At 40.1% G+C, this 14,604-nt stretch overlaps 1 protein-coding gene across 1 annotated transcript in view; it reads left to right on the plus strand.

Moving 5' to 3' along the window:
• KLHDC1 (kelch domain containing 1) overlaps window positions 1-14,187 on the plus strand; it is a 46,711-nt gene extending 32,524 nt beyond the window's left edge. Inside the window, exons 11-12 of the mRNA XM_080912688.1 lie at window positions 4,824-4,876; window positions 12,757-14,187. Of these exons, the coding sequence (XP_080768814.1) occupies window positions 4,824-4,876; window positions 12,757-12,943 (240 nt within the window). The 3' untranslated portion in view covers window positions 12,944-14,187. The remainder of the gene's footprint in view (window positions 1-4,823; window positions 4,877-12,756) is intronic.
• Window positions 14,188-14,604: the final 417 nt, after the last annotated feature.

Genomic DNA, 14,604 nt, shown 5'->3' on the forward strand with positions numbered 1-14,604 from the left:
CATACCCAAACCTATGGGATGCAATGAAAACAGTACTGAGAGGAAAACTTATAGCTCGAAGTGCTTCCAAAAAGAAATTGGAGAGAGCATACACTAGCAACTTGACAGCACAATTGAAAGCTCTAGAACAAAAGGAAGCAGATAAACCCAAGAGGAGTAGACAGCAAGAAATAATCAAACTCGGAGCAGAAATAGACCAAATAGAAACAAAAAGAACCATTCAAAGAATCAACAAAACCAAGAGCTAGTTCTTTGAGAAAATTAATAAGATTGATAAACCCTTAGCCAGGCCAACTAGAGGGCAAAGAGAGAGTATCCAAATTAACAAAATCAGAAAGGAAAGTGGAGACATAACAACTGAAACTGAGGAAATTCAAGAAATCATCAGATCCTACTACAAAAGCCTATACTCAACAAAGCTGGAAAACCTGGAGGAAATGGATGAATTCCTAGACAGATACCAGATGCTAAAGTTAAACCAGGACCAGGTAAACCATCTAAATAATCCCATAACATGTAAAGAATAAAAAGCCTCCCAACCAAAAAAAGCCCAGGTCCAAATGGGTTCAGTGCAGAATTTTATCAGACATTTATTGACAACATAATACCAATACTCTCCAAACTATTCCACAACATAGAGTCAGATAAAACACTACCTAACTCATTTTTTGAGGCCACAATAACCCTCGTTCCTAAACCACACAAAGACCCTACAAGGAAAGAGATCTTCAGACCAATCTCACTTATGAACATTGATCCAAATACACTCAACAAAATCCTTGCAAACCAAATCCAAAAACACATCAAACCGATCATTCACTGTGATCAAGTAGGCTTCATGCCTGGGATGCAGGGATGGTTTAATATACAGAAATTCATCAACATAATCCACTATATAAACAAACTCAAAGAATAAAAGGACATGGTCATCTCACTAGATGCTGAGAAAGCATTTGACAAAATTCAACATCCCTTCATGTTAAAAGTTTTAGAAAAAACAGGAATCCAAGGCCCATACCTAAACATAATAAAAGCAATATACAGCAAACCAACAGCCAACATCAAACTTAATGATGAGAAACTTTAAGCAATCCCATTAAAATCAGGGACTCGACAAGGCTGCCCACTCTCCCCCTACCTATTCAACATAGTACTGGAAGTCCTGGCCGGAGCAATTAGACAGCAAAAGGGAATCAAAGGGATACAAATTGGAAAGGAAGAAGTAAAAACATCACTCTTTGCAGATGACATGATAATGTACTTAAGTGACCTCAAAAATTCCACCAGAGAACTCCTACAGCTAATAAACAAGTTCAACATAGTGGCTGGATATAAAATTAACTCAAACAAATCAGTAGCCTTCCTCCACTCAAAGGATAAACTTGAGGAGAAAGAAATTAGGGAAAAGATACCCTTCACAATAGTCACAAAAACTATGAAATACCTTGGTGTGACTCGAACTAAGCAAATGAAGGACCTGTATGACATGAACTTCAAATCTCTAAAGAAGGAAATTGAGGAAGATCTCAGAAAATGGAAAGATCTCCCATGCTCATGGACTGGAAGGATCAACATTTTAAAAATGGCCATCTTACCTAAAGCAATCTACAGATTCAGTGAAATCCCCATCAAAATTCCAACCCAGTTCTTCATAGAGTTGGAAAGAGCAATGTGCAATTTCCTCTGGAATAACAAAAGACCTAGAATAGCAAAATCCAGCCTCAACAACAGGAAAACATCTGTGGGAATCACCATCTCTGACCTCAAGCTATATTACAAGGCAATTGTGTTAAAAACTGCATGGTACTGGTACAGAGATAGGCACATGGATCAATTGAATAGAATAGAAGATCCAGAAGTGAGCCCTCACATATATGGTCACTTGATTTTTGACAAAGGAGCTGTAAACATTCGATGAAAAAAGGACAGCCTATTCAACAAATGGTGCTGGTCCAACTGGCACTCAGCATGCAGAAAAATGAAGATAGACCCTTTCTTATCTCCTTGTACAAAGCTCAAGTGTAAGTGGATCAAAGATCTCCACATTAAACCAGGTACACTGAAACTATTAGATGAGAAATAGGGAAAACCTTAGAACACATAGGCACAGGAGAAAAGTTCCTGAACAAAACACCAATGGCTCGTGCTCTAAGGTCAAAGATTGACAAATGGGATTTAATGAGATTGCAAAGTTTTTGTAAGGCTAAGGACACTGTCTAGAAAACAAAACAGCAGCCTACAGAGTGGGAAAAGATCTTTACCAACCCCACATCAGATAGAGGCCTAATATCCAAGGTATACAAAGAACTCAAAAAGCTAGATACCAGAGAATGAAACAACCCTATTAAAAATGGGGTACAGAGCTAAACAAAAAGTTTTCAACTGAGGAATATCAAATGGCTGAGAAACATCTAAGGAAGTGTTCAACATCCTTAGCCATCAGGGAAATGCAAATCAAAACAACCCTGAGATTTCACCTCACACCAGTCAGATTGGCCAAGATCCAAAACTCAGATGACAACAGATGCTGGTGAGGATGTGGAGAAAGAGGAACACTTCTCCATTGTTGGTGGGGTTGTAAACTGATACAACCACTCTGGAAATCAGTCTGGCGATTCCTCAGAAAATTGGACATAGTACTACCTGAAGACCCAGTTATTCCTCTTCTGGGAATATACCCCAAAGAAGCTTTAACATACAACAAAGACACATCACCACAATGTTCATAGCAGCTCTATTTATAATAGCCTTAAGATGGAAAGAACCCAGATGTCCTTCAGTAGATGAATGGATACAAAAATTGTGGTACATTTACACAATGGAGTACTACTCAGCTATCTGAAACAATGACTTTATGAAATTCTTAAGAAAATGGCTGCATCTAGAGAATATCATCCTGAGTGAGGTAACCCAGTCCCAAAAGAAAAGACATAATATGCAGTCACTGATAATTGTATACTAACCCCAGAAATCTCTGAACACCCCAGGAACAACTTACAGACTATATGAAGTTCAAGAAAAAATGAAGGCCAAAAAAAAAAAAAAAAAAAAAAAAAAAGAAAGAAAGAAAGAAAGAAAAATCATTATGCTTAACACACCATGAAAACTTTGACTAATTCCAGGTTACATCTTGTTTTACATGTACTTTATGCTTATTGTAACTAGTAAGATTTTAAGGCATACTATCAAACCTTTAAAAAAATCAAGTACTGACATAAATGTATTCATATACTTTTATGCAAAAATGCTTTTAAAATCTGTACATCTATCTTTGTTTTTTTTTTAAAATAAAGTTGTTCAATTAAAAAAAAAGAAAAGAAAAACATAAAAATGAACAATAAACCAACAGTCCTCTACTTACAACACAAAGTTTATCATTTAAATAATAGCTTTGAACAAGCATGATGGTGACACCAGTAGTCCTTGAACTCAAAGCATTTAAGTAAGAAGGATTGCCACAGGTTTGAGACCAGCTCAAACTGCATAGTATCAGAGCAGTGCTACACAGCAAGACTCTGCCTTTAAACAACAATACCAATAATACAAATCTGGAAAGCTGGCTCCGCAGCTCAGAGCACATACTCTGTTGCAAAGGACTTAAGTTCCATTCCCAGGAACCACATTAAGCAGCTCAGAACTAACTGCCTGTAAGTTAGCAGAGATTCTGACATCTCTGTCCTCCATATAATCACGAACAGTAAAAATAAATTTGAAGCAAGATGTAATTAAGAAAATAATATATAAAACCAAAGTAAGAATTCTGATTAAAATTATCATTATGAATTATAAAGTTATAAATACCATTTGAAAGCAGTCCAACCATATTAATGTGAGCGTACACACACATACACACACACACACACACACACACATTTTACTCTCGAGAACATGTTATTAGTTTAAAAGAAAACCCTCAGAGCAAGCAAGCTATAAATTCCAGAGCTGCCTAAAGGAGAATGGGGAAGACAGAACAGCATAGAGGTTGCTCAGTGTCTGCCAAGACTGTCACAGCAGGGAGTGGAGCTTTAGAAAAAGTATGGGGAAGCCCAAAGCAGCTAGAGACTTTAAGAGCATACTTAGGCTCTGACCTGCTTGCAGGAAAGAAGGAAGGGAATAGCTGTTCCTTTCCTAGTCAGGACTCAGAAACCAGGAGCAGACCCAACGGAACCTCTTGACAGCTCATAGAGACTGCCCATGTTAACTTTATGTGAGTGGTGCATTAATCAAAGAAACAAATATTTCCTTTTAAAAAATATTTAAATACTTTTTAAGAAACAAATTAAGGGCTGGAGAGATGGCTCAGTGGTTAAGAAACACAGACTGTTCTTCCAGAGGTCCTGAGTTCAATTCCCAGCATCCATCTGTAATGGGATCTGATGCCCTCTTTCAGTGTGTCTGGAGACAGTGACAGTGTGTGTACTCACATACATTAAATAAATAAATAAATAAATATTTTTTAAAAAAAGAATTAAATATTAACTACTTCTGTTACTGTTGTTCTCAGGGAACAATGTCTGATATTTAAATTTATAATTATATGGGGTATTGATTAGGTAAAAGTTTGTTTCCTGAAATTTGGTATTCATATATTTCCTATTTTCAAATAGAAAACCATATGTGTGCAGAGGTATGTCTTGGGTATCTATGCTGGTATGCTTATATGCATCTTTGTTACTAGTTAAAGAGAAGTTTTTGACTATTTTACATTCATACAATAGAAGTGCTCTATAGTTAAGGTATGATTATTTTCTTCAAACCTTTGGTAAGACTTCTTTTTTTTTTTTGTGTTTTTTTTTTTTTTTTTTTTTTTTTTTTTTGACTAGGGTCACTGTAATGATTTATTGATCTTTCAAACACAGCCCTATTCACTGCTCAGGTAAGTAAATCCAGTAGTTTTACATATATATGATGTCATATATAAATGTGTGTGTGTGTGTGTGCATGTGTGCACATTCTGGGGCTATAAATTCATTTAGTTGATGTTACCTCATATCCATAAGGCCCTGGGCACAATCTGCAGCACCATATAAACAGAATGTGGAAGCTGATGTCTGTAATCCCAGCACTATTGAAGGAGGAGCTTACAGTCACTGTGTCGTGAGTTTGGTTTTATGGGGTTTATTGTTGTATTGGGCATTTGTTTGTTTTTGAGAAAGAACTTATAGTTGGATTGGTAGGAAGGGAGAGGGGATCTAGAAGAACTTTGGGGAGAGGAAGATTATGATCAAAATATATTTAAATTTTAAAAATGTTTTAAATAATAAAAAATTAAAGAAAAAAATTAAAGAAGGGAAAATCTGACATGAGCTACAGCGTGGAATGGCCTTTAAGATGTGCCTAGTGAGGTCTGTCATTCACAAAGGAACAAACACTATGTGGTTATTTGTACCTAAAGTAACTGGGATGGGTACATGCATGTGACAAAGGGATGAGAGGTGACCAGAGGCTTGGCGTGGGCCAGTAGATTCAGGACTCATCTGAGGAGGACGAGAAGACTGGGCAGGGAGGGGGTGATGGTTGGAAACGTGCAGAGCTGTGAGCACGGCTTTCTCCTAGCTTAACTAACTGTACAAAATGTCTGCTGAGCAAAGAAAGGCCGAGTCTGAGTTATGAACGTCTGATAATCTCCTTGCTTTTCCTTTGTGGGGGAACTTATACTATTTTACAAGTAGTCTATGACTTGAATTCAAGAAAGTATTTACAACTGCCTAAGAATAAAAACTAGGTGTAAGGCCATAGGCCTTTAATCCCACACTCAGGAGGCAGAGGCAGGCAGATCTCTGTGAATTCAGGCTAGCCTGGTCTACAGAGCAAGTTCTAGGCTATGAAAAGCCATATAGTGAGTCTTTTTCTCAAATGAAAAGTATAGTCAAACTTGTCCCATGACAGTAGACTAGTATGATTTTTAAATCAAAATATAAAATGATTTTTTATAAACTTGTTTATATTTATATAGTAATATCAAAGATAGTGTATGTTCAGCCTGAACACAGTGGCTCATGTCTTTAATCTCAGCACTCAGGAGGCAGGGGCTATATTTCAACTTTCTGAAAATATTAATTTTCCGGTAAATATTATTTAATATGTATATACACATATACACTTAAAATAGAAAATTTTTAAGATGGACTTGGTACACATGCCTTCAATCCCAGCTTTTAGGAGACAGAGGCAAATGAATCTGAGTTCGAGGCTAACCTTACTACAGGTGGGTCCCAGGACAGGACAGCCAATGGATAACAAGAGAAGCCTGTCTCAAAAAAAAAAAAAAAAAAAAAATCCTGATAATAACAACAACAAAAACAATTATAATAATAGAATTTCTTTTAACTCAGAAGCTGTTACTTAGTTTCTGGAACTCATGAGCCTTCTGTCTCCGAGGTGCTGGGATTACATGTCTGCCCCATGCCCACATGACAGTCATGAGGAAGTAACTTTAGCAATATAGAAAAGCAAATAGACATTGGCTGAACAGGATACTTAACACAGGGGTGCTCAGGGCACAGCTCAGTGTGCAAACGTCTGCAGAGCAGACACTTTGCTTTGTTCCCAAGTCACTAGAAACGTGAATAAATAGTGGAGAAATAAAGGCAGTGTAAAACCAGGAAGATGTGTGGGTAGAGCAGACCCTTGAGAAAGCGCCATTGCCGGTGGGTTATCTGGTGAGGAAAAGAGAAGACGACGACGTGAGCCTAAGAAGAGTGGGAAGGTGTGCAGTGTCTCCAGAGCTCACTGGGAGCACCCAGCCAGGCTGTGCAGCACAGCAACACTTGGGGGGAGGGGGGAAGACAAAGAGGAGGGGGAGGGGAGAGAGAAGAGGGGGAGGGGAGGGGGAGAGAGAGATTAATGTCTGGTGGCACAGAGTGTTGGTTTACTTCAGCTTTCAAGGCAACTAATCTCAGGGGCTGAGAAACTGATGGAGGCTTGGGTTTGACCAGGATGACGTAACAGGAAGAGAGGAGAGGGGATCCTAGGCACTGGCCAGAGAATGCAGTGCCGATGGTGACTGGACTGGATAGGAAGGTGAGGTAAAGCTGAAGGAGTCAAAGCTAAGGAGCCAAGGATGGCAGTCACTTGAGTGGCTGAGGCAGGAGAGTGAGGGTTCAAGACCATCCTGTGCCATGAGTGAATTCCAGGTCCACCTGGCTACAAGGTAAGACCATTTTTCAAAAGGGACAAAATATACAGTCAGGCTAGAAACTGTCTCAGAGGCTTGGTGCATGTGCTGTTTTTCAGGGAATCCAAGTTCAGATCCCTGCATTTAGAATGTGTAGTTTAAAATTATCTGTAACTTGAGCTCCAGAAGGACTGACACCTGCCTCCTCTGAACTGTGTGGGGACCTGCATGCCTGTGATGCACATAAACACACACACACACACACACACACACACACACATGCACACAAACACACAAATAAATAGTTAAAAAAGTGAAAAACTGCTGGGCATGCCAGCACACAGGCTTTATCCCAGAACTCAGGAAGCAGAGGCAGAAGGATCTCTGTGAGTTCAAGGCTACCCTGGTCTAAAGAGTGAGTGCCAAGACAGCCAGGGCTATGCAGAGAAACCTCATCTCAACAAACAAACAGAAAAACACTTATGTGAAAAAGTTTGAAAAGCTGTCAAAGGCCAGCTTTAACACCACAGGATAAACTGAGTCGGACAGCAAGGCACAGTGTCCGTAATAACTGTGCTGAAAGAAGCTGACAGGGCTCGGCACTCTAAGAGGGGCTAATATCGACTGGTGGGCTGCTGCCTATAGCAGCCAGTGATTAGAGAAAAGGAAAGGGGGAAATCACACACACACACACACACACACACACACACACACACAAACGGGTGGTTGAAGCAAAAGCAGGCTGCCTTTCCCTTTGTTATACCCCTTAAGATAAAGCTTTTTCTATTTAGAAAGTTACCTCATAGCTACAGTTACACATTTTCTAAAAACTATCACCATGAAAACATATGCTTCAAAAACAGATTAAAATCATTAAACAGGAGGAAATTACAATAGAATTATTGATTATCTGTTCCTTTTTGGAAACATATCTAACTCAACACTGCTCATCTATCATTCTTTCTACAAGTTCAGTGTAACCCCAAAGCCGTGATTCTTTAGTCATTGATTAACAACGTGTAAGCAGGCCAAGTCTGCAGCAGCAGGTTTCTCCCTATGCTTGGCTGAGGACAGTCTGTACTTACTAAGGAATACGTTAGTCTTCGTTTTGAAGTCTTGATCAGCTAGACTGGTTAATCATCTGTTCTGTGATCTATGTTGTTATACATGAAACCTTTCTGTTTCATGGTACACACCAAAAACCTGTTACCACATCCCCACATCCCAAGACCAGTAAACTCATGCCTAACCTAGCACGAATGCCTTCTTGAATCACTAACTTGTCCCAAGCCTATTCTCGCTGCTACAGTTCTGTGCTTGTAATGCACGAGCACTCCCTGTGCTCCTCTCTATTGCAGTCTACGAGGAAGGGCACGTTCTACTCTCGATTCTGAGTTTAAACTTTCTATCAACTATTCTAACATCCCAAAATTATTTAAATCAAGTTAATTTCCTAAAACCTACTTAAGTTCAATTAGGAGTTCCATAAAATCATTAATTCATGTAAATAGCATTAGCTCAAGAACTTTCATCTTCATGTTGATATGTAAGAAACTTGCCCAACAGAGTGGCCCATCACTGAGGAAGTAATTACACCAAGTTATAGGCAGTGAGGGTCTCCAGTGTCCACTCACACCAAGCCAAGTAAACAAGGAGAATGGCGGTGACAAACATGAGAAGGCACATGAGTAGAAAGAAGCAATCCTGGGACAAGGTCTCTGGGTTGTTCTGTCCCAGAGCTCACCCACTGCAGTTGAGCAGGATGGGGGTGGGGCTGTCTCCAGAGGGCTTACTTGCCCACCAAAAAGCACTTCCACACAGAAGCTAGTATCAGTAAAGAGACTAACTTATGGTGAGCTGGTAAATTTCTCAATGATTGCCTAGGGTGCAGAAGTAAGACTACGGTGGCCTGGAAGCTGGCTGAGGAAACCATTGGACTTCCTTGTTGGGATAGTACTCAGCTAATGTCAAACATATTTGATATGTCAAAATTTGAACATAAGGGCTGAGGAGATGGCCCAGTCTTTAAAGTGCTTGGTGTGCAAACATGAGGACCTGAGTTTGGATCCATTGCACCCACATAGAAAGCTGGGCACAACAGTAGGGGATCCTGTAATCCTAGCAGTGAGGAGGTGGAGGCTGTCCAGCCCCTGGCACTGGCTGCCCACCAGTCAGACTAGTCAAAGTATTGAACTTCAGGTTCAGTTAGAGACCCTGCCTCAAAATCATCATTGACATCATTATCATCACAATTTGTGGATAATGATCATCATCATAATGGTGGGAGTTGTAAAATACAAACTTCCATACATAGGCACACACATATGAACATGAACACACACATACAGCCTACACACACACAAACACACACACACACACTTGTGTCTGACAGGAACCTGGTGGTTTTACTGTGTGATACTTACTCACTACTGTGAATGGTTCATACTGCAGTCAATGTGATTATTTTATTTTAAATGTTATAGCAAGGCATTTGTCACTGGCCATTTTGAAATGCTGGGAGAAAAGAAATATAAATAAAAACATTAGAGGGCTTGTTAAGAACACATATGTACATATATATAAATAATAGAGCAAATTATGTGTGCTGTTTTATAGACTGTTTTACAATACATAGGTATTTCTATGTATGTATTCAGTAATAGTAATAGTAATATGCCTGTTAAGGTCATATGGACACGACTGATCAGACTAATGGTAGATATTTAGGGTGTCTGCAATTTGGAGACATAGGCATGAAGTAGTCGTGGATTTCCTCTTTAGAAAGCATGCAGATCCCCTCAGAAGGAACATTGATAGGTCAGAGATGGCACTGTGATGCCTTTTGGTGGCTCCCACCTCCCTTGTTCACTCTTAATCTGTCTCTCTGCTGGCACCTTGCTGTGCCCACTCTGACCTCTAGCTATTTAACTCACTGACTGAATTGAACTTTCTCTAATAAAGCTACTCTTTCATCTCCAGGACTCTGGGAATATGGCTCTCTTCTGTGTTTGTTGAGGTCCCAAGGTTTCAGCATGTGGGTCCCACTGGGAAAGTTTCCCTAACCTGTGTTGTTTGTTTATTCTGATTGCTGTAGAGCCCTTCAGAGTCACAGGTCTTACATCATCCACGCTCCGAATTTCTGTCAGCGGGATGTTCATTTCCTTGGCTAGCTCATGAGCTTCTTGGATGTTGACACAGGGTTTCTCTGTGTTGTGTTCCTGCTCCTGAGATGTGCCCACGGAGAGTTATCTCTCATAGGCTGGCTCCTCTCTTCTTCCTGCTCTTTCTTCCCATGATCAAGGGCACAGGAGGTGGGTGCCAGCACAGCAGCAGTGCTAGGGATGTGCCTTGGATGGAATTCAAAATGACAAAAATGTGCACACTTCATCATTTTAAAGATTTATTAATTTTGATTTTATATGTACAATTGTTTTATCTGAATGTATGACTGTGTACCAACCATGTGGTTGCTGGGAACTGAACCCAGGTCCTCTGGAAGAGCAGTCATTTTTCTATTCTTTTCTTTTTGTTTTGCTTTGCTTTGTTTTTTGAGACACAGTTTCTTTGCATATCTCTGGCTGTCCTGGAACTTGATTTGAAAACCAAGCTGGCCTTGAACTCACAGAGATCTGTCTGCCTCTGTCTCCTAAGAGCTGGGATTAAAGGCATGTGCCACCACTGCCATCCCAGTTTCATAACTTTTAAGACTGACACATGTGATAGTTTATGTCCTCAGGTGTAACATCTTACACATACTTAGAAACATCAGGATTCATATAGGAAAGGGTGCCTACTCTTATTTCAAGTTTTAACTAGAATTTCATAACTAGTACAGTGTATCTCTGTCAGGCCCTCCTCTCCCTTATTTATAATCATTGATACAAACTAGTTCTATAATTTCACGTAACTGACATCCCTACTGATCTACCCTCTGTCTTCTTTCATGTCACCCTCTTTTCTACCCCCGAGGACTGAGCTTCACTTCAGCTTTTGATTTTCTTTTGGGCTTCATGCATGCTGGTAAATGTTCTACTATTCAGTTGGATCTTCAGCCCCTGAATTCTTTTAAGTAAAGAGGACTATGCATGATAAATTGCATTTTCTATTTTCTTGAATTTTTCTCTGTAGTGACAGTTTTGAAGTTCTGGTTTCTAAAAAACAAACGAAACAGAAATATTAGAAGAATATAATTTCATTTTAATCCCAGGTGTGGGATAGGGGACTGCTTCAAGCTGTCCACAGCTGCTGACTATGATTTGCCTCGTGCTCTAGCAGAGGAGTGATTTTGCCAGCTGCAAATCGTTTCTGTGATAGTGTGACATTTAGTATTCTGGTAATTTTCTGAAGATATATAAATGCCTTGTGTCTTAGTCAGGGTTTCTATTCCTGCACAAAACATCATGACCACGAAGCAAGTTGGGGAGGAAAGGGTTTATTCAGCTTACACTTCCACATTGCTGTTCATCACCAAAGGAAGTCAGGACTGGAACTCAAGCAGGTCAGGAAGCAAGAGCTGATACAGAGGCCATGGAGGGATGTTACTTACTGGCTTGCTTCCCCTGGCTTGCTCAGCCTGTTTTCTTATAGAACCCAGAGATGGCACCACCCACAAGGGGCCCTCTTGCCTCTGATCACTAATTGAGAAATGCTTTACAGGTGGATCTCATGAAGGCATTTCCTCAAGGGAGGCTCCTTTCTCTGTGATAACTCCAGCTTGTGTCAAGTTGACACACAAAACCAGCCAGTACAACCTGATAGGTTGGTGGGTTATTGTTTGATTGCTATTGGTCAAGATTTATTAAGTAGTAATGTACAAAGAAACAACAATAAGAAATTAAATATCCTGATGGTGAAAATCAAATTTGCTCCAAGGAACTTGATGCCCCTAATTAGCAGGAAGTAGTAGAAGGGTAACATTGCCCCCTTTCCCATCCACCTTTTTTTCTTCCCTACGTGGTGTTAGAGTTGAAAGGGTGGAAGAAAAGTAGCAAACACTGGTCACATTGCTGAAATGTTTCTATCTAGAGTTTTTACACTAATTTTTTGTGAAAATTAACTGAGAAGAAAATAAGAATACTTAGTTTGCTAGTCACAGCAGTACACTCCTGTAACCCAGTACTGCGGAGGCCAGCCTGAAAGGGTCACCTTAAGTTTTAGGCCAGCCTAGGTTATGGAGTGAGTCCATGGGTCACAACCGAGCAAACACGGCTAGAGGAGGCTTGTTTGGAGCACTTGTTGCTCGCCCTAGTAGCTGGTTTGGTGCCAGCATCCTGGAGGTGACGCACCCCAGCTCCAGGAGGCCTTTGCTCTGGCCTCTGGGGTGCTTGCTCTCTCATGGCATATATCCACACAGATGCACACAGGTAAATAACACAACAAACTTGCAAAACAACAACAAAACTAGTGCTTGAGATATGGTTTGGCCATTAAGAACTAAAGTTTCCAACTAGAAACAACCAAAACCACCAAACAAACAAAACCATGCTTAAATCCAGTGTGGAGGATCAGCTGAGTTGGAGTGCTTGCCGGGCACTCGGGGCATCCCTGATGTCGGGCTCCAGCTCAGCTCACACAACTTGAGCAGAGGTCCAGAACAACCTGGGTTCAGAAGCTGACCATTCTCTGTGCTTTATTGACAGGTCATGTCTTGACTGCATTGGGAAAAATGCTATCATGTTAAAAAGTCAAATATCTTTATTACCTCCTAAACTTCTGCAGCAAGTCTTCAAAAAAATAACATTTTGGACTGCAGCTAATTACCGAAAGGAGCAAAGAATCCGAAAGGAAGAGAGAGAAACCAAGCAGCCGAGGGTCAGTAGCTGCTGAGCTCTCTAAACCCAGTGTGTCAGCGTGTTTGCACCGGACCACACACTCCAGCCCTGGCTGCAGTGAAGGCTGGACTTACAGATACAAGTGTTTTGCTAATGTGATTATGTGGTACAAGATATATGGAAATAAGATGTAGTTAAAGATTTATCTGTGTATTTGTAAACTGATTTGCTTGTAAAAGAATAAGTGTTTTTCCTAGAAATAGGTTCAGTCATAACAGATCTTAACTCAATGTGTATTCTTTTTCTTGAAAGGTTATACAAATATGAAAAGCAGAAATTGCTCTGAGATCTTCAGAAATGCTGAAACACAACTGTGGGTGTAGATATAAAAATATTCCTAATTACTGTCCATGTTTTAAGATCACCTAAGTGTCTCCTTAAATACACCATCAGAACTTTCTGTCCCCGTTGTTGAGCAGGGAAGCGTATTTAGTTAGTTCTGGCTTTGCCCCACTAGGACCACGTGAGTGGAGGTTGGTTTGCCTACCAGCTTTGAAATATTGGGATATGGGTTATTAGTAGCTTTTGAGACATGGTAAAACACACTTTGCCTTGGGAAACGTGTTCTGAAGTATCCTTTGTAAGTATTGTGGACTCTCTGACTTGCCCCCACTTGAGCTGTGTTGCTCTACAGAAGTGATGCTCACAAGTCCGCAGGCTGACCACCCTCTGCTGCTCGCAGCACCAGCTCTCCAGAAATGGGAGACCACACTGTTGCATTCCTTGAAGTGCTACTTGGCCATTTTGAGATACCTTTCTTCATGTTATTTACCTTTCCTTCCATTACAATTAATTACTAAAGGGTTCAGTATATGACATTATCCCCCTTCACTGTTACCAAGTAAGTTATTTCTAAACTTTAAAATGCTGGGAGAGTATATTTGTATATTGTATAGAATTTATAGTGAACACTGTACCTCATTAGACTGTAGATATGTATTATACATGCTGTATTTGGATGTGTAAAGCCTCCATTTATGTGTTGGAATAGTTTGTGTTTACAATTTATTTATTGAGCACAGTATAGAATTATTTAATGCCTCGAAGAATTGCCAGTACGGATCAGGCAGAGTTCACTTCAGTGTGGGGCTGGTTACATGGTTCAGTGTGCGGAAGGGCTTGCTGAGCGCCCAGTGGACCAGTTCTACCCCAGCACCTGAGCAGGGCAGAGAGAACCAGCCATAAAGGTCACTCTCTGACCTTCCCGTGCTTGCTGTGGCACATGTGCCCAAACATACAATGTACACTCACAATAATATCAAATAAATAAAACTTAAACTTTTCAGTGTGGATTTATAATTTTTCTTATTATTTTTAGTCCGTATAACAGATTAGGAAAATGAATTTTATAAATAATATACTTCTTGGGGGAATTATTATTATGAACTTAAATATCAGTACTTTATAATTAAGAATATATATACACACACACATAATTAGCCCATAGAAAGGCAGAACACTATGGTGTAGTGGGCCACAGGTGGACTCCAGTCTTATTATAGTCTTATTACAGACAAGAAACGGGGGGGGGGGGATGGGGCTCAGTAACAAGTTCAGAAGCACATCACAGTAGCATACCCCTAAAAGATGGCTCCTGCCTCCTAGATTCCTCCCTGGTTCCCATGGATGCAAAAAGTATCACCATCATCTAACAAC

The sequence above is a fragment of the Micromys minutus genome, assembly GCF_963924665.1.
Source record: "Micromys minutus genome assembly, chromosome: 1".
NCBI lineage: Eukaryota > Metazoa > Chordata > Mammalia > Rodentia > Muridae > Micromys > Micromys minutus.